General features: G+C 35.0%; 1 protein-coding gene across 1 annotated transcript; it reads left to right on the top strand.

Moving 5' to 3' along the window:
* The first annotated feature begins 471 nt into the window (after positions 1-471).
* swi2 (Protein singed wings 2) lies at positions 472-26,858 on the top strand. The gene is made up of 9 exons (XM_085194851.1): positions 472-643; positions 15,448-15,625; positions 16,152-16,311; positions 16,385-16,547; positions 17,826-17,983; positions 19,284-19,457; positions 22,511-22,669; positions 23,088-23,288; positions 25,656-26,858. The coding sequence occupies exons 1-9, from the start codon at positions 631-633 to the stop codon at positions 25,839-25,841; spliced, it is 1,392 nt and encodes a 463-aa protein (XP_085050977.1). The 5' UTR covers positions 472-630; the 3' UTR covers positions 25,842-26,858.
* Positions 26,859-26,990: the final 132 nt, after the last annotated feature.

The raw sequence follows: 26,990 nt of genomic DNA on the forward strand, positions 1-26,990 counted from the left end.
AAAGCGGGCGAAGCCGCAATAGGGTCGCTAGTATAGATAATAAACTTTTATTTACTTACTTATCCAAATTAATTATTTAGACTGCTTTTGAAGGAGTAAATTAAATCAATCACTCACACCAGCATATTTATTAGAGTTTTAAAATGATGTAACGAATAATAGTTGTCGCTATATAACAAACCGTTCTACACGAATGACACATAAGTCCACCCACTTTAACACAATCGGAGACTTGTTTTCATAGCCCAAGATCCCAGAGCCGCCAGACCTGAGTCATTTTAGCAAAGCTGAAATATTAAGGACTATAATAGTCCTAGTCTTTAATATAATTCTCTAGGTTTCTCTAGTACTAAAACGACAATTACTAAAATTAAAAAATATATATTTGCGATTGACATGAAAATTGGCAGTGACTTATTGCTAATATCCTTGTTTGAGTTTTCCATTTTCAGGTTTTCAGTCGTAGTCGGTTCGTCGGGCGCGCTCTACGCTTTCGTAGCTTTTGTGAAAATCGTTACATACAAGTAAAATTCGGTACTCACTTTTTTTAGTTTTTATATTTTATTTTAACATATTATCTGTAACAATTAATTGTGATTGCGTGAATCATTTAAAAAAAATACAAAAATTATGTCACTTATAGGTAAGAATTTTTTTCGAATACAAATAAATTATTATTAAGATGTGTATAACATCAATTAAAAGAGTTTTATATTATATACTAGTGAACTGCTCGCGTCTTCGCCCGGTTACTCACATCATTATTCAATAGTTACGCCAAATAACGTTCGCGTTCTCATAATTATTTCCAAAGTGAAAATTATCATACTAATATATGAATACAAAATAAAAAAAAAGTGTAGTAGTTTCATTTCATCAGTTTGTTTTTGTTTTATATATATGTACAAATTTTTCGCATTCACATACAAGTAAAAATATCTTAAACTGTTTTATATTAAATAATATTTTATTAAAATAAAATATAATTTTTATTAAAACTAGTTCTTAACTATAAGAGTGCTGGTAGTGGAATCGCCTTATCCCTAAGGTTGGTCGGCTTTAATACAGATTCAGGGGACTCAGGATTCAGGGACCCCTGTGGCTCGTCTCACACGATGCTTTGTTTCTCATGGAGTTTTTTATATGAAATTCCCTCGAAGTCGTTAATCTATCAGCGAGCCTATTGACATCCAAATGTCCATGTGTCCACCTTATGTGGCTGGATTCTCGTAATGCTTTTAAACGACATTCCCTCAAAGTCTTAAATCTATCAAGGGCCCACTTGACGTCGGGCACTTGTTTTATATTTATTACCTTTTATTTAAACTAAATGTTAGACTAGGTTGCCTTACATATAAAATAACATTAGAAATTGTTATTAATAATATTAATATTTTTCGAACAATTTAGAACAGTAACGTTATATATTAAAAAAAAAATCTTAAATTTAAAAAATAATGCTTATATTGTTCTTATAATAATAATAATCCATTCCATTAGAAATAAAACAACAAATAAGTTATTATTTTTAGTCGAAAATAGATATTGTTGTTGATTTTAGCACATATATGTATTATGTAGTCATTGTCGGTCAGTTTAAGTCAACTTTGTGAAGGTCATTACGTGTTGTATTATAAATTGCTCTGTCACGAAACTTACTCGTAAAGAAAACCTCCATAGTCCGTATAGCACGTATGTGCTAACAATAAACACCACTTAGGATATTGGACGTACTACCTAAATTAGAACTGTAACAGATATATATATTTTTTATCTGTATCCCGCACACAGCAGGGTAGGCAGAGGAAACCTAGTGTTGAGACACTCCGTTCTTCCCTTTCCGCCGAATTCTAGAGGCATTGCGTGTTGAGTGGCGGAACTGAGTGAAGGATATATATAAATTTAAGTAAACATTTCATCTCCTAGAGTGGGTGGAGTGGGTTGTCCGTCTGTCAAGACCATTTGTTTGGAGACCACTTGGAGGAGTCAAGTTACAATTAATGTCAAATATTCAGGTCTAGAATCCTTCGAAATATAGAAAATAATCACGCTTCTAAGTAAACGCAATCAAAACATACGAGCATGCACCGTTTTGCTGCCTCTTGTACTAGAATCCGCCACATTCTGTGCACGGCGGGTGGAGCAGAGCGAAGCAATGTTGCTATTTTTTAATAATACTAATTGATATATACCTTTATTAACTTTTTAAAATAATAATTAATACATAAGCTGAGATTCTGGAAATTACTAAAAATTCTTTGGTGGCTTTAAATAATTTTTTAATACATTGTGTATTCATCACTTTTATTAAAAGAACAATCTTATCCTACGTAAATATCTTTTTGTTTGTACTATAAATATTTTGATTACATTACGCGAATATGGATATTGAAGTGTATACAATTTAATTATTCCATTCTCGTGTAGGCTGAACTGATAAGCTACAAGTTAATATAATTATTTTTTTTGCAACAGAAGTAAGCGACAGAAATTATTTTCTTTCTATAATTTGTCTATAGATATAGACCGAGGGCTTATTGTTACCTAAATTATGAGATAATTGTTAAGTTTTTTAAATATTATTAAATAGCTTTCGAGTTTTCTCAGCAAAACTGCCTGGTGGTAGCTATATCTTCCGACGACATACAGTTAAAAGTTCTAGTAAAATTCCGTTTGAATATGACATATTTAAATAATAAACACTTCGCAGTAGTCTTTGGTCACAGGTAAACTGTTTACCCGTTGCCACTTACTTCTACAAATTGTTGTAAAAGTTGGGTTTCCAATATTAAAATATACGCGATTATTCCGTTTCTTCGTTCTCTTTTCGTAAAAGTTTAATTTTAATTGAGAATCAAAGATAATATTTGTACCGGACGGGCGGAACTCAAGTGAATGAGCCGCTGACGCCCTGCACACTATAGGTTCCAGATCATGGGAACACGGAGTATGCTGAGACCCCAAGACGTTCTTGTGAGTCGTTCTTGTGAGACGTTCTTGTGAGTCGTTCTTGTGAGACGTTCTTGTGAGACGTTCTTGTGAGACGTTCTTGTGAGACGTTCTTGGGAGTCCTTCTTGTGAGACGTTCTTGTGAGTCGTTCTTGTGAGACGTTCTTGTGAGTCCTTCTTGTGAGACGTTCTTGTGAGACGTTCTTGTGAGACGTTCTTGTGAGACGTTCTTGTGAGACGTTCTTGGGAGTCCTTCTTGTGAGACGTTCTTGTGAGTCCTTCTTGTGAGACGTTCTTGCGAGACGTTCTTGCTATACATTGAAACAAGATACTGAAACAGGATGTTGAAACAGGATATTGAAACAAGATGTTGATCACTGTATAACGGTCGGTGACTGTCGGCTCTATTCGTGTCTTGTTCCGATTCTATCTTCTTCCTGTTGTGCTCACCGTTGATTGCCGACTGTCTCTGTCTCGCCCGACGCGCACCTCCGTTGCGCGGAGCTAAACGGTAACGAGAGCCGCGAGCCACCGAGCCGTTTTATCTTTATTTACAACAATATTTTTACTATGATTATCACACATTTACATTTATATTTTAATAACTAAAAATCGGATGTTTTTACAATTTATACATATTAAAAGAACATAAAAATATCTATCTATCTATGTATAAAACATTATACTATTTAAGTATTATCTATTATTAAATTACGAAAAATGCTGTTACGATGACGAATTTTACATGAGTTTTTACAATGAAAATTCTCTCTAAAATTAATTACACACATTAGGAATATACAAATCTGTTATTTTGTTACAGAAAACTATGACAAACAATAATTAATAATAAAATTTACTATACGGAAGTTACTATTATATAAAAAGCGATTAATGCGGCAAATCATAGTACAACTATACAAATAAGATATAAAGTCGAAAATTATTATCTAAAACGGAACCCAAATCTATTTATATTTATTATTTAATGTAATTACTTATTTACAAAGGAAAAAACACTATTAATTTAGAAAAGACACTAATAATAACATTCAAAATTACGAGAGTGGTATGACGTCACTTTTTGCCAAACTAAACAGTCTCTAACATGTTGTGACGAGTTCACAGCCGATGATGCGCGTCGGTTGTCGCGAACATTTCTCCCGCCGTGCAGAATCAGGTCTCGATGTGATGCTGCATCTTTCCCGCGGTGAGCGACGACGTCTTCTTACTTTGGAAGCGGAACGAGTTTTTTGGTTGGCCTTTTCAGAAGACCACCCTTAGTGCGTACTTCAACTATTCGCACTTGTCCATCTGCACCTGGATATACTTTTTCTATGCGTCCTCTTGGCCACGTATTTCTTGGAAGTTGTGAGTCGGCTATAAGTACCGGGTCACCTATTTCATAAGTAGGGCCTCGACCATGAGGCTCCCGCCGGTGTTGAAGTTCAGGGAGATATTCGCGAACCCAGCGTCTCCAAAACATGTCTGCTAATATCTGTGAGCGTCTCCACTGCTTTTTGCTATCGATGTCGTCCTCACTAAATGTGCCAGGTACAGGTAGACGAGCTGAACCCCCAAGTAAAAAGTGATTGGGTGTTATAGATTCTTCGTCGTCATTGTTTACAGAAACATGTGTGAGGGGACGACTATTCACAGTATATTCTACTTCGCAGAGTAATGTAGCCAAAATTTCTTCTCGGGGGTATCTCTCACGAAGAATAGTGTATAGAGCTGTTTTCACGCAGCGAACAAGACGTTCCCATGCGCCTCCCATGAATGGTGCAGATGGTGTTATGAAACGCCATGCGATGCCTCGACGACTGGCTTCTTCTTTGAATGCTTCTCGAAGTTCTTTGTCTGCTCCATGCATGTTTGTACCATTATCTGAGTAAATTTCGGAAGGACATCCTCGACGTGCAGCGAATCTTCGCAATGCAAGTATGGCAGAGTCTGCGCTTAAGCTGGCGGCGATTTCCAGGTGAACTGCTCTAGTGGTAAGACACGTGAAGAGTGCGACGTAACGTTTCACGTGTTGTCTGCCGACGACTACTGTGAGAGGGCCAAAATAATCTAAGCCGGTGTATGTAAATGGTCTTCGATGATGAGCGAGACGGGATTTAGGATGATCACCCGTAGAAGGCTGTGGGGGTTGTGCCTTGCGAATACGACACTTGAGGCACTGATGAACTATCCTTTTCACGGTGGGACGAAGACGAATTACCCAAAAATGTTGACGTACTTCATTTACTATTATTTCGGTGCTGCTGTGGTGAAGACAACGGTGGGTCCAATCAATATATAACTGTGTGATGTAGTTATCTCCATCTAAGACTTGTGGTTTCTTTGTTTCGTCTTTTATTCCCTCGGCGGCGGCTATACGGCTGCGAAGAACGACAATGTCATCTCGGAGTTCTACGGGTAATGAATGAAGGCGACTTTGTTTGGCAATAGTCCTGTTGTATCTTAAGTCTGTGATATCTTCATTGAAAGATTCTTCTTGAGATGTTCGGATGAGAAGATTTTCTGCTTTTGTAATGTACTTCGAATCCAATATCAGAAAATTGTTGGAATCCATAGATTTCTTGCTATGTAGAGTAGTAGATTTCTTTTGCAATGTTTCTCTTCGTTTGTTCCACGTAGGATCTGATTCCATATTTCTACGTGTTCGCTTATAAAAGATCTTCTCTTTTTTATTTCTGCAAATATCTAAAAATTGCAAGACTCTAGCTGTGGCACGAAGTAGTCGCTCCCATTTTGAGAAGCGTTGTGGATCAGGAATTGCTTCACGTAATTTTGTCTTCAGCTGGAGTTCTTTAACGGTAAAAGTATGTTCTTCACCAGTATTATTTGACACGACCGGTTTTTCGATAGGCCAGGTACTCGGATTTTCTTTCAAGAAGGCAGGCCCGTGATACCATTCATGATCAGCTCCAAAATCAGATGGTACTTCTCTGGTGGCTATATCGGCGACATTGAGCTTAGAAGGTACCCAACGCCATTCTTCAACTTTGGTATATTCTTCAATGGCTGCTAGTCTATGTGCGACAAATGGCTTATAAGACCTGGCTCCATTTCTTATCCACGTCAGAACTGTCTTACTGTCTGTCCAAAAGATTTTGCATTCCGGCGCAATACGATGTTCTTTTATGACAGCTTCTGCTATGCGAACTCCCATGACGGCTGCTTGTAGTTCTAAACGAGGAATTGACATAACCTTGAGCGGGGCTACTTTCGCTTTAGCCATGATCATGTTGACTTGGACTTTTCCATCCGGAGCAACCACCCTCCAGTAGGCAGCTGCTGCGTAGGCTGTTTCACTGGCGTCGCTGAATATATGTAGTTGTACAGATGTGGCATCACTATAACCAGAGTAGCATCGAGGTAAGCTCACATTTTTCAGTTTCTGAAGGTGTAGCATCCATTCTGCCCACTGCTTGGAAAGATCTTCATCCAGATGTTGATCCCAATCTATAATTCTTCGCCAAGATTCTTGAAGAATTTGTTTAGCACGAATAGTAACGGGTGAAGCGAAACCAAGTGGGTCATAGAGTGACATAACTATCTTCAGAGCTTCTCTCTTCGTAGGAGCTGTTTTCTTTAATAAACTGGGCGGTAATCTTGCTAGTTTTAAATTGAATCGTAATTCATCGGTTGACGGTCTCCACATTAAACCCAAAATCTTTTCTTCTTTGGTACCCAGGTTAATAGTTTCTGTCATATTTGATTGTTTTTCAAGTTCATTTATTATTTTTGGGATATTTGAAACCCACTTGCAGAGTTTGAAACAAGCTTCTCCGTGGATATGTTGGACCTTCTTGGAAGTTTCTATAGCTTCTTCTATACTTCGGAAACTGTCTAGGTAGTCATCCATATAGTGGTTGTGGATGATAGCTTCCACTGCTTCTGGATGCGTGTCGATGTACCTTTTTGCGTTCCAATCTTTAGCGAATATCGCGGTGCATGGTGAACTCGCAGCTCCAAATATAAGCGACGTCATGCGATATTCTTCAGGAGTTCCCTCCCGCCGGTGTCCTCTCCACAGGTAGCGAAGGGCATCCCTATCTTGAGGTCTTACTTTGACTTGCATAAACATTTCGGCTATGTCGGCTGATACAGCGAAAGCATGACGGCGAAATCTCATCATGACTCCAGGAAGCGATTGAAGAAGGTCTGGTCCAGTCAAGAGGAAATCGTTTAGTGACATACCTTTGGTTTTAGCAGCGGCGTCGTGAACAATGCGAAGCTTCTCTGGTTTAGCCGGGTTTTGCACGTCGAAGTGTGGCAGGTACCATGTTCTGCCTGGAGAGATACTTTTAGGTGCCACCTCAGCGTAGCCCTTCTGGACGAGTGATTCCATTTGTTCGGTGTATCTCCTTTTCAGTTCAGGATCACGATCAATTTTTCTCTCTATTGATATGAGCCTCTTCAGCGCCGACTCATAATTATTAACCATGATGCTGTTCTCTGCTTTCCATAAAAGTGCGGTTTCAATGTGTCCATCTTGTAAACGGTGTATATTTTTCTTCAAAATGTTTTCAGCCTTTATTTCTGGATCAGAGTCTGGCCGACGCGGATTAATGATAAGAGATTCCAAGGCAAAGTAATCTCTCAGTTGTTCATCCATTCTATCTTCAATAGCAGTAACTTGATTGACGAAATGGATTTTCTGACCCAATGTCCTATTGTGCGCACCATGTAGCACCCACCCGAGCGACGTGAGTGAAGCGATTGGTTGGTTCTTCGGTCCTATACGGACATCTTCGGCGAGTAGTAAATTCCAATTGTCTTGACCAATTAGAATTTTAGGCGTGGCTGAGTCGTAGGTGAGCTGGTTCTTCAAATCTATTAGATGATCGCAGGCAGCTAAGTCTTCTTCACGAATTGTTTGCGGGGAAAGATTAAGATGCGGAACGGTACGAGCTGTAAAGCTAATCTTCTTTTTCTGTGAATTAGCAAGTGTCACGGTAACACGCCTTGATCCCGGCGTTTCAATAACTATATCCCCGATTGCTTCCATCTTTAAAGGATCCAGCCGTCCCTCAGCACCGACTTCCTTTGCCAAAGCTTCATCTATGAGAGATACAGTTGATCCGTCGTCTAATAGAGCGTATGCGGAGGTTTCTCCCGCCGGTCCATGAACTCTGACTGGTATGATTTTAAGATAAGCATGCGCCTTTGACGGTACCCATGCGTTGGCCACGGTTTCCTTTTCTTCTTGTTGATTTCGAATTTCTGATTTCTCCTTTTTATCATAGTGTAGTAATCGATGATGAGTACCGATGCATCCCTTAATATTGCACTTCTGTGGTTTACAGGAATGTCCTGATTGTCGGAACCGCAGGCATCTGAAGCACAGTCGGTGTTCTTTGGCGAGTTCCCATCTTTTATCTGAGTTGGCATCTTGAAATTTCTTGCAGCTAATACTGTGATGACCTTCTTTGTTACAAATTTTGCACGTACTTTTCACCATTCCATGAAATCTATTAGTTTTCCTTTCTTCGGTAGTATTGTGCGTTCTATGTATCACACGACGAGTGGGCTCTGAGTGCGGGATCTCTGTTGAATAAGGTGTGCGACATGCTGCTTGTTTGGTGAGAAACTCGCTGAAGTGCGTCAGGTCTGGTTTGAATATAGATGCTTGTTCCTCGTACCACCTGGTACATAACGACGATGGTAGCTTTTCACGAAGGGCCCTCGTTATATCTGGCGCAGTGATAAAGTTGTGTAAATCGAGGGCGCGAAACAGATTGACACTGCTTCTTACCTTACTGGCGAATGCATGTATCTCCTTTGGATTGTCAGCACAACGAGGTAGAGATCGAAGCTTGTCATATTCACTATATGCGATTGCATCTGGACGACCGAAATTCATTTCAAGCTCTTCTATGATGGCATCCGGTTTTGAATGAGCTATGAGTTGTGTGTCGACGACTTCCAATGCTTTTCCAGTTAGGCTTCTTCGAATTCTGGCTGTATTTTCAACTTCATTGAAGTATCCCTTAGTGTTTTCATATATGGCCCTGTATGATAGCCATTCATTTAACACTCCACTATATGTAGGAAGATCCATGATGACTTTGGACGCGACGGGAAAATTGTATGACGATGATGGAGGTAACATTGTAGGTTTAGGTACCTCTGTTTTCATACACAACGATGTAGGAGCGGTTTCGGCTTTTTCGCATCTTTTCTTCAAATTTTCTATTTCCTTTTTTAGCTCCTCTATTTCCTTTGTTGAATCTCTCTGTATTGCTTGTTGATTTTCGGAATTGTTGCCGATATTCGGATGTTGAGGCATTCTATAGCATGACGGCACTGGATGTGGTTGCCTCGGAACATCTGCACATGGTGTAAGTGATTTTTGTACGATTTGTGCATTATCTTCAATCCAGGAGCTAACGTAGTCGGTTTTCGATATATTATCTTCCTGGGATTCTGAACTATCTGATTCAGCATCTTCCAGAGCTATTTGCGCGAGTTCAAGCTTGATGCGAAGTATTTCTTCACGAGCATTTCTTGCTCTACGTCTGGATTTCGTAGACTTCTTCGAGTTTGCACGTTTCGAAGTTGTCGACTTTATTTGTGTGCCTTCAAATTGTTCCTCCTTGTTAATTGAAATAATTCTTGAGTCTTCCTTTTCGTCACTTGGTACTATTAAGTTCTTTTCTATTTCGGAATCCTCTTGTGTATTCGTAGGCGGGTGTGTCACCTCTGTGTGACTAGATGAAGGGTCGGCTTCATATCTCAATCCCTCGGATCGACCTCTTGATCTTGTGATAGGCATCTTAGTAAAAACCTACGATAATTGGTAAAACTCACCAAGACGAAACGATAATACTCGAAGGCGGATGCACGAAGATTCTCGGAGACGAACGACGACACTCGAAGGCGGAAGCACGAAGATTCTCGGAGACGAACGACGACACACGAAGGCGGATGTCGGAGGATGATGCACGAACACTCACGAAGACTTACGATAATACTCGAAGGCGGATGCACGAACACTCACGACGTGACTTACGGCGCGATAGATGTCAGCGCAGTAGCGAGCACGACAGTCAATGCGGACGCCAACGGAGGCGGCGGAGAGCGCAGCGGAGAGCGCTATGCGACGGAGAACACTGCGCGACGGAGAGCACTGCGCGATGTAGTACGATAATACTCGAAGGCGGATGCACGAAGGTTCTCGAACACTCACGATAACACTCGAAGGCGGATGTCGGAGGCTGATGCACGAACACTCACGAAGACTCACGATAACACTCGAAGGCGGATGTCAGAGTCTGATGCACGAACACTCACGAAGACTAACGCCGAGTAAGGCGACTTCAGCACCGTTGCGAGCGCGACAGTCAATACGGATGCGAAACGCGACGGCGAATGCGTTTGCGAGCGCGACGGAATATACTGCGCGATGGAGCACTTACGAAGACTCACGAAGGCGGATGCACAAAACACTCACGACGTGACGGGATATGCGACGTCAGCGCAGTTGCGAGCGCGACAGTCGATACGGATGCGAAACGCGACGGCGAATGCGTTTGCGAGCGCGACGGAAACACTGCGCGATAGAGTACTGCGCGACGGAGCACTTGCGCGACGGAGCACTGCGATGACTTGCACGATGACAGATGATGCTTCAGCTTCGGTGAGGAGTCTTCAGCTTCGGTAAGGAGTCCCCAGATCCGGTTCGAAGGACCAGCACGTTGTACCGGACGGGCGGAACTCAAGTGAATGAGCCGCTGACGCCCTGCACACTATAGGTTCCAGATCATGGGAACACGGAGTATGCTGAGACCCCAAGACGTTCTTGTGAGTCGTTCTTGTGAGACGTTCTTGTGAGTCGTTCTTGTGAGACGTTCTTGTGAGACGTTCTTGTGAGACGTTCTTGTGAGACGTTCTTGGGAGTCCTTCTTGTGAGACGTTCTTGTGAGTCGTTCTTGTGAGACGTTCTTGTGAGTCCTTCTTGTGAGACGTTCTTGTGAGACGTTCTTGTGAGACGTTCTTGTGAGACGTTCTTGTGAGACGTTCTTGGGAGTCCTTCTTGTGAGACGTTCTTGTGAGTCCTTCTTGTGAGACGTTCTTGCGAGACGTTCTTGCTATACATTGAAACAAGATACTGAAACAGGATGTTGAAACAGGATATTGAAACAAGATGTTGATCACTGTATAACGGTCGGTGACTGTCGGCTCTATTCGTGTCTTGTTCCGATTCTATCTTCTTCCTGTTGTGCTCACCGTTGATTGCCGACTGTCTCTGTCTCGCCCGACGCGCACCTCCGTTGCGCGGAGCTAAACGGTAACGAGAGCCGCGAGCCACCGAGCCGTTTTATCTTTATTTACAACAATATTTTTACTATGATTATCACACATTTACATTTATATTTTAATAACTAAAAATCGGATGTTTTTACAATTTATACATATTAAAAGAACATAAAAATATCTATCTATCTATGTATAAAACATTATACTATTTAAGTATTATCTATTATTAAATTACGAAAAATGCTGTTACGATGACGAATTTTACATGAGTTTTTACAATGAAAATTCTCTCTAAAATTAATTACACACATTAGGAATATACAAATCTGTTATTTTGTTACAGAAAACTATGACAAACAATAATTAATAATAAAATTTACTATACGGAAGTTACTATTATATAAAAAGCGATTAATGCGGCAAATCATAGTACAACTATACAAATAAGATATAAAGTCGAAAATTATTATCTAAAACGGAACCCAAATCTATTTATATTTATTATTTAATGTAATTACTTATTTACAAAGGAAAAAACACTATTAATTTAGAAAAGACACTAATAATAACATTCAAAATTACGAGAGTGGTATGACGTCACTTTTTGCCAAACTAAACAGTCTCTAACATGTTGTGACGAGTTCACAGCCGATGATGCGCGTCGGTTGTCGCGAACAATATTGTTGTGTGATGACACAGTGATGATGACAATTATGATGTTTAAAACACATAAAAGTGCCACACCTGTTAACTCTGTGTACTCGTATAATGCAAGTAATCAAGCTTAATGTGTTTTAGTGTTTACCTTTTAATGGTTTCTTGATAACAATATAGAGGCTGTCTGAGAAAGGGTGTGACTGTAACGCGACGGTTATGGGTTCGATCTCCATTCGAGGAAGTGAAATATTTATTTACGTTTATATTTCCATGTCTTCGCTATTTTTTTTTAAATTGTAGCAATGTTTATGGCCAGACTAAGTATATAAATAAAACTTTTGAGGGTATTTGTTGTTTTCAAAAAAAAAAGATAGCCAGTTGTAGACCATCTTTGAGAATATGTATAGTAGCGATGATACTGGATGAAGTTCACGTAAAACGATAGAGATTTGCAGATATTACGTTAGACGCTCTGTTCTCACAAGCTACTCTTAGTCCTCAGCGCGCAAATAAAAAACAATACCTATTAATAAATAAATGTTTATTTATAACTTTATATATATTAAAAATATGTAAGTATGATTTGTTTATTATATTTGTCAATCACAGTGTCTATTATTTTTTAGTAGTAGCTTACTGTAATAAGTTAAGTACAAAACCAATTTTAATGTCACATATGTAAATGCTATATACAAGTCAACCCACTCTAACATTTGTTTTTAAATGGTAATAAATAAAATCCAAGTGCCCGATGTCAAGAGGCCCGTTGATAGATTAACGACTTCGAAGGAATTTCGTAAAAGAAACTATTTGAGAACCAAAGCATCGTGGGAAGCCAGCCACAGGAGTGGGGATATATGGACATCTGTACTAACGCCGACCACCGATGGAAACTGAGGAATAAGTCAATTCCACTACCAGCACTCTTATAGTTAAGAACTAGTTTTAATAAAAATTGTATTTTATTTCAATAAAATATTTTTTAATATTAAACAGTGTAAGAGTGTTAGTGTTTAAATGGTAATCCTGATATAGTTAATTTGTTTCACAACATCTCGATAACCATTCTTTTTATCTTTTCGGCCTGTGTTGTTAATTCACTATATTGCTATGAGCGTCCGGCGCCGAGTTGTAATCATCTTTTATTACATCGCAAATGCTCTTGACTTTGTGTTTTAGGTGTTTATGCTAATAAATATTATACATTATAGGGTCGATACATATATATAATGTATATCTGGTATAAAATATATTAATTATAAAAAAAACATTTTTTAAAAAGAAAAATGAAACTATATTATTATTTTTACTTTCTAGCCTGCACCATCCTTTGTTGGGCCTCTCTCCATTTCTTCTATTCTGGTCTATTTCGCGCTATTAAGCACTAGTCAGGCCTATCTCCGTTTTGGTCTGCCAATTCTCCTTTTAGAAACTATAATACTAAACAAATAAAAAAATATTATTATTATTATATTGATATAAAATATAACTGTACCTGAAACAATTATGACGTTTATTTTAGGAAAAAATCGTTTAAAAAAATTATGCAAACAGTTGATGGGCTGTTTTTCTCGATAGCATCTTAGTTTTCTTCATTTTTTAATAAAAGAACATAAAGTGAGTCGTTCATGTAGATGTTATGTTTAGTATAATTTTAATGGGTTTTCCAGAATATTCATAAACAAATAAAAGAAATTGAGTAATTTATTCTGCATTACATACAGTTACTCTTTTTGTTTGCATTATCTATTCTTTATTGCTGGACATTTAGCGTTGTTAATGATATTTTTAGAAGCCTTAAAAGATTAAATGTCGTCATAATGACCAAATGGACTTAAATAGAGTTCTTTATATATGAAAGTTATCAAATTATAATATGTGAGTAGTTGTTTGAGACGTCTGACAATTAATTTGAAAATTAATATAAACCTTTGTTCTTGTAAACCAAAGGATCTTTAGTCGGCTCCCTAAATTGTATCCATATTTGTGCCGATGAATATTAGGAGCAGGTATAGAGATAGTGGAATTTTGTTACAGGCACGTGTCCATGGAATATCTAGTATTTAATTTTTGGAGGTGATATAGATAAGGCCATTTTGAGTTAGCTTGAAAATAAAGTGAAACGTATATTACGAAATATATACTCGTATTATACTATTAGCTTGATATTTAGTGAGGTGGTAAAAAATAGCCAATTCAAATTTTAGTCTTACGAGTAAATTATATCTTCAGCAAACGGAGAACTTGTCACCCATAACATACACATACTGATAGGACATCATTACTTTTCGTAAACAATTTATTATTACTAATCGATTTTCAAACGTTTATATATCTATAGCGTGTTAAGTTAATAAAATATTTAAAATACTCTGACATGTAGGTAGAATATTTAAAAATATTGACAAGTTAGAGGGTTTTAAGAAAACGAAATTGAATAATTTATGAGTTGCAAAGGACTTAAAAGCTTGAAATGGTTCGTGTTAATGTAATAGGAACACACTTGTGTCTTAATAAATGTCGTAAGTGGCAGGTATCTTGATTTACCTCTTAATGCCTAGTGATAAAGTAATAAACTAAAAAAGAAAAAATAAAACCCGCTTTTGTACCGGGCGTAACTGTGTGAAAAAAAGGTTGTAGAATATTGTAAGTGCTTGAACAAAAAAAATAATATAAATTTATGAATTACGACTCATTTATTATAACATTTGCCTAAAAGAGATGTATAAATATTCCATATAATATTAGATATAGTGTTTTACAACATTATCCTATTTATTTCATGTTTCTTCTCATCACTCTTCTCTTCTTCTCATCTCTTCTTATATCACTCATAATATGAGTGATATAAGAAGAATTATTATTAGGTACATTTCAAAGAAACGAAAATAGAAATAAGTCATACTTGTGATATAAATATAAAAGCTATTACTTATTACATAATGGACCTATACGACTTTTATCTTAATGAAACTTTGTTTTACGAAACAAAGTCTGACGACACAAGCGACGATTCTGGATTAAGTCCTAGTCGGAGGAATGTAGGAATGTATTTCAAATAGGTTCCTCCTTCTGTTTTTCCAGTCTAGTTATGATATTTTAAAATACGATTTTAAATTTATAAATTTTATATAGTTCTTAAGCAAGTTCAGAAATAAACTTTCTGGAGTGTTGAATCTATATAATTTTTCTGCCTTTCAAAAAATCGTGATAACGATTTTTTTATATTGTAAAAGTCACTTCAGATGCCCGTAATTTCGACCAGTGGTGGGTTCGATACCCTCTCGAGGAAATCAAATATTTATTTACATTTATATTTCAATTTCTTCGCTCTGGTATCGGGGTAAAGCGCGGCGTTGAGTTCCACCACTCAATATCTCTAGATGCCTCTAGAATTCGGCGGAAAGTAGGGTACCCAGTGTTTTAACAATAGTTTACCTCTGCCTACCCTGCTGTGTGCGGGATATAGCGTGAAGCATTTTTTTTATAAAAGAAAGATAGGCAGGTAAGTCCTATTTGAATCCACAATAGCCCCTAACTAAATTATAAAAATATATGTTTTATTTACAGTATTTAAAACATGTTTGCTGCTGTCATTTGCAAAAGCGTCGGTGCCAGGTGTGATCAAAAAGGATCGCGTAGAAGGGTCGTGCTCGTTATCAGACTCCAACAGTGCGCATTGTGAGGGATCCGATGGCAATTTAGTTTGTTATAAAGGCTTGACAACTCCTTGGCTAATTAAGGTTAGGTTAGTAATAAGTGTATATAAAAAATTAAGCTAATATAGTTTTTTTAAAGATTTTTTTATTGTGGATTCAGTCGAGATCCGGAGGATGGTGCCTTGTCACTAGGTTCTCTCACTGATCTCATATGGGATAAAGCGTGAAACTGATTTTTTTTTCTTTGGATATCTTAATTAAATCTGTGAAATATATTAAAGATATATATATACACGATTATAAGCTTGATTAATTTTCATAAAAGTTTCTTTTTATTTTCATCTAAAGTATTAGCAGTGAGTAAAGAGTAAAGCAATTCTTATAATGTATTAACAAAAATTATAGAAAAAAATGTCAGTTCAGTTCTTCATTTGTGACATTTCGAGCGTGTCAATTAAAAAAAAAAAGTCTGCTGCCAATTAAAAAAATAAAAATAAAAGTGATAGCTAAAAAAAAAAACAAATATTTTCTTTACTTGAGTGTTGATATTTGATATTATATGTATTTCCAAATAATATTTTTGGCTTAATTGTAACAGTCATATTACATTTTCAGTCACGAAATATCTCATCTAACATTATCTGAATGGGCAGGAAAATGTATCGACGTCGGACAGCTTCAGAGGCGTTTTCCTCAACTTATTACTTTAAAAATAAGTAAGAGTACCAATTTGACGACTTTCAAAGGGCAATTTGAGGCCTCGAGCTTTATTCAGGTAAAATTTTATATTATTTTTTTCTCGATACACATACGTGACATAATAACTTGAGGGTATAATGTTTGTATAGAGCATATCAATGGATGGCCTGACATCGCTATGGGAAGTTCCAGCAAGGGTCGTGGAGAAAATGAAGAAGTTACAAGTATTGGACTTACGAAACAATGCCTTAAGACACATGAAATCAAATCTTGTTCTTGGACCTCCAAATTTAGAAAGAGTCTACCTTGGAGGTGAGTTCTTACATACATACATAGCCATATATTAAATACCTTCGTTTTTATTGGAACTGAGGGATAAATAATATACCTTTTCTTATACAAGTTTTATTATATGAAGAAAAATACACAGCATATAAAAAAAATAATGTAGCGTCGAAATTCTTATATGCTTGGTACAACTTATTGTTGCTAACATTTCTGTACTTTTACAAATTATAATTGTATTTATGCTCCGGTACCCAAAGATAATTGCTTAGAAAACGGCACATCGGTTTTATAATATATCATAGAGATTTCATTCTATTTAGGAAAGATTGTCATTTTATTAATACATCATTTAATACTTCCGTTGTTTTTATGGACTATACCATTCAGTTAGAGATTTAACACTACCAATAATCGTGATGAAACTTGTTTCGACTGACCAAACTTATGTATCATTCTGAAAAAATGGGATATTTGTGCGTCCCGGTGGCATGTTCCGGAACACCGGGACACACAAGCGAAAAATGGGGAGTCATACGAGTGTGAGGGAACTGGCGTTTTTTTACGGTAATTTGAATATTTTCATTCCGATGGATTGGGATCAACAGTCAAAGTATAGTTCACGACGGCCACATATAATATACATTTTTATTGAAATTTAAACTTATTGAATTCCTTTTGGGACTTGGACTCTTGAATAAATTTCTAGAATCATATTTTCACCACTTTCTAATAAATCATTCATGTAAAGTAAAACTTTAAATTATGTATCAAATTTTCGATTTCTATGAAACGACAATTATTTTTTTCTTAGCGTAATGCTCATATTTTACGGGGGTGGAAGTGGAAGCTATAAATAAATATTTTTCTTTTATTTGATATGAGTACTTATTTTCCTTAGTAATAGTTATAGTCATATTAAGTTTCCTTAGGGATCACATCTGCTTCATCAAACACAAATTAATCTTATTTGTTTATTTAATAAGTTTTTGGCTTTTGTGATATTAAATAATGTATTTTCAAATACTACGGTGTTCTGTGCTCACACTTGTCACGTCACTTCATGTTTTCTTGCATGTGTACTAGATTGGTGTTAAGACACTCCGTTCTCCATTTACTATCTAAGTTGTTGAGATATTGTGTGTTAAATAGCGGAATTCAATAACGTCCTTTATTTACCAGAAAGGTGAAATTAGGTCCGAATCCATGTCTAGATTAAAATAGTATAATTGGATAAAAATAAAATGTAAAACCTTATTTATTGTTTTAAATGTATTTATACATAAGAAATTTAATATTTTGTAGATAATAAATGGGACTGCAGTGATGGTGGTTTAGACTGGCTGGCGATGGAGAAGGAAAATGGTACTATTCGTAGCCGTTTATTGGATTATTACGATTTAGTATGCTACCAGCAATTATACAGAGGCAAACCGCTACACAAAGTAATGGATATAATCCGAGTGAGTATACATTTTAAAAAATCACTTTCACGCTGTATCCCGCACACAGCAGGACCTGCAGAGGGAACCTCGTATTGCAGAACTCAACGCTGCGCTTTGCCTCGACACCAGAGCGAAGAAATGGAAATATAAATGTAAATAAATATTAAAAAATATCTAATATAAAATTAAAGAAATATTACAAAGATGTCAAATTATTACGTCGTCGCCGAGTGTAATTGATATTGTTTTGTTGAATTTCTAATAATTGGTTTGTTACTTGTAAAAGATGTTCTCATTAGGATGATTTGAAAAAAAATTATTATCCTTTGTCCCTTGGCAAAATATGAACATAAAATTTTTAAAGCCCAATTTCTTTAGTGATGTTTTAATTTGGCGACTAAATCTAATTTTCTTTGTTAATTGACTTTAAATATAATGAAAAAATACAATTGCTTAATATCCATTTAGTAGTATAATAATAGACGTTGCTGATGTTATCTGAAATATCATGTTTATTTTATGAACGTAGTAATATCAATCGTAAAACTAGCTTTTCTTTTTCTGTGGGAAACAGTGAGAACTGTTTCCCACAGAAAGCAGGGTAGGAAAAAGCATAGGAAACCTAGAAAAATATTTTCGTTGCCACTTACCGCCGAATTCTGGAGGCATTGCACGCTTTGAGCATCGCATGAGCATCGCTTTTTCCTCATTACGAGGGCGAAGAAAAGAAAATATTAAATATTTCAATTCCTATAGTGGGAATCGAACCCACAACCTGTCGCGTCTACTGTACAGTCGTACGCTTTTGCCCCCGCGCTACGACTGGCCTCCAGGAATATATTTCCTGGTATTTGTTATCAACTTGAGAATTGTTGTTTCAAGTGGACTTCTTATGAGCCTTTTAAAAATTATTATCGTTCAAAAGTTTTAACAATAAACGTAAGAGCTAGGAAAAAAATCTCGCGTACCATTTTTGATTTATATTCACAACAAACAAAAAATATTTTAATGTAACACAGTTCTGAATTTTTGTTCATTTTTTACCGATTTCTGTAAGAAAAGGAGGTTATTTTTTTATTTGAAATCTTGTGCTTCCCGTGTGGTCCCTTTTTAAACTCTATTTCTTACAATGATATATATCTATGAGAAAATCATATTAGTTTTAAATTTGCATTTGCAAATGCGATTCCGATGATTATTTTATTATTTTAAATTTTTAAAAACAAAACTAATACAGTATGTATGTATGTCTTCAATATTAAAAAAAACTATTTACGAGTATTATTAAATAAATTTCATAATTGTGTGTTGTGAACAGATGATGAGAGAAACTTGCCCCGCGTGTTGCGAGTGCACAATGACGCACGTTGTATCGGACAGTAAGGGGAAAGTGATTCCTTTGATAACTGTCGACTGTTCCTACCATCAACTGGAAAATCCCCCGCCGTCGATACCTCCCAGCACGACGACATTACGCCTTGAAGGCAATAAGGTAACATGGTATGCTGGCTAATAGGTTTCTACATTTTTTTTAATTTTTATTAATCGCTTTCACATTTTTTTAACTTGGTTATTTGTAATATATATATTTTTAAATTCTACACACAATTCATTGCTTCAGCTATTAATGTATCATAATGTACTGGTGATGCTGATCGCACATCAGGCTAGAAAGACGGGCAAACTTGATTGCAACATAAATGTGCTTTTATATCTTAATAAATATTTTTCTTTATAATAGGTAGTCTATAGCTTATCAGTTTTTTTAACTTAAGAACATATGAATACTTTTTTAACTATAATTAGCTTCACGCTGTACCCTGGTGCGGTAGTCAGAGAGGACGGAGTGCCAAACGCTACGAGATAAGAGGTATGTAGACACTACGGTGTCTCGTCCACTGTCATCAACCTCTTCATACATGGAGGGTCCTCATGCTTTTTACGCGACAGTCCTTCAGTATCTTTGATACTGTTTTTTCGAAGGTCAACCCCCTGCCTCTCTTACCGCTCACTTTTCCATCATACATGTTTTTTGCCGCAATTTCATCACCATCCAGCTGATCACATTCTTCAACACATAATTCAACGTATAATTATTTGGTGGTGGTCATATGAAGAGTATACCTATTCTATCTTCACCCTTATCTCTATCTAACCTTTCCTCCTTTTCCTGATTGAAGTGAAGTGAACAAAGAAAAAGTATAGCTGTCTTTTTTATTTTCTTGCTTCTTTCTTTTATGACTTTCAGAACATCCTGTAATTTCTACATCCAGTAATTTCTTTATTGCAAATTTGCTTATTGGCAAATACCTATATATGTAGTAAAGACAATGGACAGTGTAATTTAATTCGCAGCTTGCTTAAGTTATAACAATGTAATCAAAAATATTATAATATATATTTATTATTCTTCACAAAGGTTCGATTTCAGCTTAAGATGTATGTATATACCCGTGTGTGTTTTATAGTAATGGAATTTAACATTCTTTTTAATGATATTATAATTAATTAATAATATTTAATTTTTAAACAATTACCACATTTTTATATAAAAAAAATAAGTATTTCTAAAATATTTCTTAAAATTTTGTGTTGTGTACAATGATATTGACATATCACTGAAACTTGACACCTTGACACTTCGACGCGTTTTGGCGCGATTTTTTTACTTATAAATAATATTTTTTTAATACTAAATCTTTATTATATGTTATGTATTTTTTATGCACTATTTAAATTTAATAAGTAATTTATTACATTTGTAGGAACCATTATATAAAATAAATAAAAAATAGACACTTTAATGTAAACGTAGCTTTAGATAACACCTTGCAATTTATTTGTGTGCGTGGACTGTAATGTTATTTACAAACACCATTTCTTCTAATCACCGGGTTCACGTTCACACGTGTAACTGGACCCTATTGTTTATCAAGTGGAATTAGAACGCTGACGCTATTTATTCGTCAAGCTTAATAAGAATTTATATTTATACCTATAGGTATTACGTCAGACTTTATCTACCTTCGTCTTAATTTAGGTGCTAGTGGCATAGGGCCCCGTGCGGCTTCACCCGCTTCTTTCTTTTTAATGTTATTCATGTATTTAGTGGAAATTGGTTGATTGATTCTTAACTCTATCTTGAAATTTTTAATTTATGAACATATACTAATACAATAAACAAATAAACTATAAGACGTGATAATACTACATCAAAAAATTAAAGGGTCCCTAGACTATGATTGGTTGCCAACATTTTAGAGGTTTGTAAACATCTTCAATATTGCCAGACTTCTCGATTTTTTGAGGGATATCGAAATGGATTTTAATAGTGATAAGGAGAAGGTTTATTTTCTATTACTTCTTTTAAATATTGACAAGGCAACATTAAATACTTGGACAACTGACGTAGGCGTTTCTGACAGTAAAGAAAGTAAGTAGGTCCATGCTAAGTGCCACCGCTGCTTAGATTAAAAAAAAATCTACTTATTTTAGCTTTGGTTTTGTTTTGGTATTTTGTTTGCGAAGCAATTTCATGTTTCTCAATTCGCAATAAGTTCTTCGGTTTCATTCGATTGCTATAAATAAATAAGTCTTTATTTCATTTCCACGAATGTTTTACTTTTAAGTATCTAATTACCCTGTAGTCTGTAGGTATATTTTGTCGTTACATTTGTATAATTTGTACAAGTAATTGGTTGTTTTTTTTTAATATTTGACATAATTATGCTTGCGACGCTTTTAGGTTACAAATAATGTCAGATATTTCTGGAGCAATCATTGAATATTTCTTATTAGTTATGTATATTTTTATTTACATTTTTTTTCATTATAAATCTTATCTGTACTTATTACAAATTAACAAAATTGACATCATCATCAGCTTCACGCTGTATCCCGCGCAAAGCAGGGTCTCAGATTCCCACTTTTCGCCGAATTCTGGAGGCATTGTGTTTATTGGCGGAGCTCAACGCCGCAGTTTCCCTCGTTCAAATAGCTAGGAAATTAAAATTAATAAATATTATATGTATTTCATTTTCTCGAATGGAAATCGAACCGAAAATCTTGTGCCCAGCGCCTTTCGTGGCGCGGTGTATACGGAGTTTTAATTAATATGAAATTGAGAACGAAAAAGATTGAAACGATGAACGAAGAATTTTTTTTTACTTATGTTTTATACAATACTAGATGCCCGCCCGCGGCTTCGCCTGCGTGAACTACGTTGTTATTAATTTCTGTCTCCATGAGTACCTACGTCCTATAAGTGACGTCTATGCAAAATTTGAGACTCCTATAGCATTTGTAGTAACGAAGTTTCATACAAACTTTCGACCCCAAAAACAACCCCTTAGGAGTCGAATCTTGCAAATTCCCGTCTTAATGAGCACCTACGTCCTATAAGTAACTCTTATACAGAATTTGAGATTCGTAGCACATGTAGTTTCTGAGATTTCGTGATGAGTGAGTGACCTTTCGATTTTATATATATAGATAATTAATATGTATATGGCATAAAAGATAAGTGAAAAAAAACTTTGCCCACAGATGAACAGCATAAGACAACTTTTGCAAAATCCTCAGTATCAAAATTTGATGGATCTATTTCTTGACAATAACAGTATTGAAACTGTGAAGGAACTGGAGGGTTCAGAATGGTTTCATACTTTTAGAGTGTTGAGTTTGAGAGGGAATATGTTGAAACAGGTAAGTAAATAATTAGGTAAGCTATCTAGCTTAGGGCCAACGAGTCCATCGTCTCGCAGTGGAACAGTGTTTGTCTGTCACTCACAGAGATATTGATATAATTATCTCCGTAAATAGAATAACTTCAAAGTTATTTTCATTTCCCAGCACTTGTAGTTGAAGCACGACGTTAAATTCCGCCAATCAACATGTAATACCGTGAAATATGGACAGAAAATGGTGAATGCTCTCTGTCTATGGTCTCACAGCTATGATGAAAACAGCCTGAAACTGCTAATTATTTCGATTTTTCATTGCTACATTATGAAATTAATTATAATTCTTTTTTACATTCTAGATTTTTTTATAGAAATTTTACTCAACATGCATCCACCCTGCCATATCAATATTATTTTTAAAGATTTTTTGATATTTTTAGATACCAGTATATGCTTTCGACAAGGCGTTCCAAGCTAACAACAATATAATGAACGTGTTTCTTGGTCACAATCCATGGAGGTGTGATTGTCATTTTATTCCAAGATTTCAGTCGCTACTCCTCAAATATAAAAGGGTTATACGAGATTTGACGGATATAAGGTGTGCGAAATCAGATGATAAAACAACGTCATTGGTACAGGTATTGTATTACAGGTATTTTTTTAGCTACACTCTATCCCATATGGCAGGGTAGATAGAAGGAACCTATTGTCAAGACAATCTGTTCCCCACTTTCTGTCCAACTTCATTTAACATTTCGTGATGGGTGGCAGAAATCGAAGCCGCGTTTTCTCTTCTTACCAGAGCCTTCCTGTGCAAAGCCTCCAGAATTCAGTGGAAAGTGGGGAACGGAGTATCTTAACACTAAGTTCCCTCTCGTACTCTGTTGTGTGAAGGATATAGCGTGAAGCGAAAAAGCGAAAAGCAAAAAAGTTTCTGTTTCGATTTCAAGTAAACAGATCCGTTGAATAATTGTTGAAAGTCGACACCGAACTCTAAACAATGCTAGCAAGTAATAGTTAATAGAAAGCTAAGCTAAGCTAAGTAAATAAACTTCTTGGAATTGCACATTGAAATGTAAACAAAATTATAGTATGATTGTTATTTTAAATTCGATATAGTTTTACGATACTGAAGTTGTAGGTATAACTTCGTTTTGGTATTTGAGTAAGAGTAATAATTATTTGTATATAAAATATTATTAAATATTATATAAAATATTGTATGTATATATTAGTATATATGTAAATGGGTGTAATTATTGTTAATTTATTTATATGTTTAACATATAAGTATAGAAGAAATAAAGCATGGGACATCGCTTATTAAAATGTAACAGAAACGCTTGCTATATTTCCAAATCATACCTATTTAATTATTCGTGCTTTTGAGCAGAAAATTTGATTTTTGTGACAACGTTTTACATAATATTACTTTGACTCAACAAAAAATATTTATAAGGGTTTATTTACAATCAAGAAATGCCTTAATTTCCTCGTTCCTCCTTCCTTTATTTCCTCCTTCTTTTCTTTCCTTAGTAACAAGAGGGTGACAGACTGACAGACAGTCGCCCAGTCTCAATTTTTGTTATGATAAAAAATAATATTAAACGTACAAATATAGTGTAATTTGGCATATTGACAATATTATATGGCATCTGATAATTTAAGTCTAAAAGGTGTAACATATTGCATTATTGTAAAAGTACGAAATGATGGACATTCTCTACTATTTGGTTTCGTTGGCACACATTGCCGTGAAAATTCGGTGAAAAGCGGGAAACGGAGTGTTTTAAACCCTAATAATAGGTTCCCTTTGCCTACCTCATGCTGCTACTATACACGGATACAGCGTGAAAAATAAATAAGTTGTGGGCTACGGGTATTATGGCGATGTTGAGAAGGCGAGACTTAATATTGAACTCTTTTATTGTATATTTAATTTGGTTATTCATACGCTACAAAACAATAGTGGAACATAATTTCACAATTGCATTAGTAGCGAATAAATTCAGGGCGCTGATTTAGCGTGTTTATAAAGAATATTATAAGACTTGTGCAATACCCCTACAAAGTTATCAGCAAAATTTTTAACAATCAGCTTTTACCATGTAACATTACACCGTATTTCATAATGGATTGTCAAAGCAATTTTAATACATATTTTGTTTTTAATAACTTCCCTTTGATCTTTAAGTAAATATTGATGAAATATTTAGTAGCCATTGTTAAAAATGTAATTTATCGGAAAATAATGTAATTTCACGTTCATTTTTATTAAGTGACCTTTGTGAAATATTTACCTACGTATTTCATTTGGAACAACAACAATCATGAATCCTTACAAATCTTGAAATATAGTACAAAATAAGTTCACATTTAACTGTATTTACAGTTCTCTATATAGTAATGTGTAATTGTATAAGTACATTTTTAAAACCTATAAAATTTTATAGGATTATTAAAGAACTTGTTTCGACAAGTTATGTTTTTTGATGATATACTTAATTACTTTTTATTGCATCGTATAAGGACTAAGATCACCTTTATCTATAGGATAATTTCAAATTCAACTAGTTGGCCCCATTAGTTGGCACTTTTTTTAAAAATACACGATAAGTTCGAATATTACTAGGTCTTTTTTCCTAATCTTTCAAAGCAATATTGGCAAAACATTTAATAAATAAGTAACTTATAATATTATAATTATACCTACATTTGATTTTCTAGACGCCTTTCTGTATTTCGTAATAAGTATATTTTATGTTTCCATTGTCATAGAAAATATTTATCAAATTTGTATAATAAAATTTGGATATTTTCTATTGTAGATTATTAGTGAAACTCTTTATCATTCAGAGCCATTGGAGGTTTAGAAGAGTTATTTTTAGTGAAGAAATAGTTAAAATTTCTTCAAACATTTAAAAATATTTAGAAAATCATGTAATTATATTTTTAAAATACCTACTTATATATTATATAATTATACATATATTTTATTTTTTCAGATAAGCACCATTCCTTTAGGCAACGTCTGCAGAAACAGTGAAGTGAAAATGCCAATAAGCACTATAAATATAGTCAACTTGACGCTCGCGGTTCTTTTGATGGCTGTAATTGGAAAGTTTTTATATGATTGGCATGTATTTAGGGTAACAGGAAAATTACCTTGGATATCTTCGGTGTTGCCATAAATAGGTCGAAATTTTTTAACATGTGCAATGTTTCGTAGAATAAATATTTTATAATTGTTATGTAAATAACGATTCTAGCTTTATTTAATTATTAGGGAAATATGTAAATATTACTGAAACGAGTAAATATTTACTAGATAAATAGTGAGAATATCATATCTAAGAAATCTTAAAATTAATATTTTGTTTTTTTTTGTTATTCTGTTTTTAATATACTTAGTAGAGTTATTTTCGTGACTGATATGTAGGTACTGTTGTACCTTTTCGACTATCTACACTTAGGTTGATTCTACTAGTAGCTACATATTGTACACAAGCTAGGCATAAAGGATGATATGAGAGAATAAGTCAATATTGCTAGTTGTGGCGCAGGGGCACAAGCGTGAGACTGTAAATGCGACAGGGAGTGAGTTCGATTCCCACTGGAGGACTTTCATTTTCTCGTCTCGCCAATATATCAGAAATCAGCGGAAAGTGGTGACCGGACGTTCCCTCTGGCGATTCTGCTATATGCGAGGTATCTATAGCGTAACGCTAGAAAAATAAATAAATAAAAATGTTTTGATCAATTTAATCGCAAATTTAAAAGCTAATGATAAGGGGCCACATTTGCACTAGCTTTTAATAATATTAGGTACAAATATTTCTTTTTTTATTTTAATATATAAATCAGTATTTAACTATTTACTTATATTAAATGTATTTAAGAAATAAATTTGTAACTAATATTGATAAAGTATTAATAAAATCTCATTGAAATGTATAAAATAATAAAAGATTTTTCTTTAATTCAATTCCATCATTCTGTAAAAGTTTATTTATAGTAAAAATCAGAATAATACATCACTCTAACGATGCAAGAGCGGTGTGATGAAATGATTTTTAGAAGTGCCTTCTATTTCGAAGTTATATTATGATTATAGTTCATAGAAACATACCGTACATAAGTTAACGACTAAAGTACTCTTATGTATAATTATATTGCAATAATATCACAATGTTTAGTATATGTAATATTATTTTATTAAATTTTAGAAAAATATATTTAGATTTTTATTTTATTAACCCTTAATTTCCCTAAATCTTTTATAAACTTACTTACGCTTTAATATTACAAATATCAAAGTTTAACTTAAGTATTTCAGTCAG

This window comes from Heliconius melpomene, chromosome 12, assembly GCF_056956725.1.
Source record: "Heliconius melpomene rosina isolate 202511_hmr_F chromosome 12, ASM5695672v1, whole genome shotgun sequence".
Lineage (NCBI taxonomy): Eukaryota > Metazoa > Arthropoda > Insecta > Lepidoptera > Nymphalidae > Heliconius > Heliconius melpomene.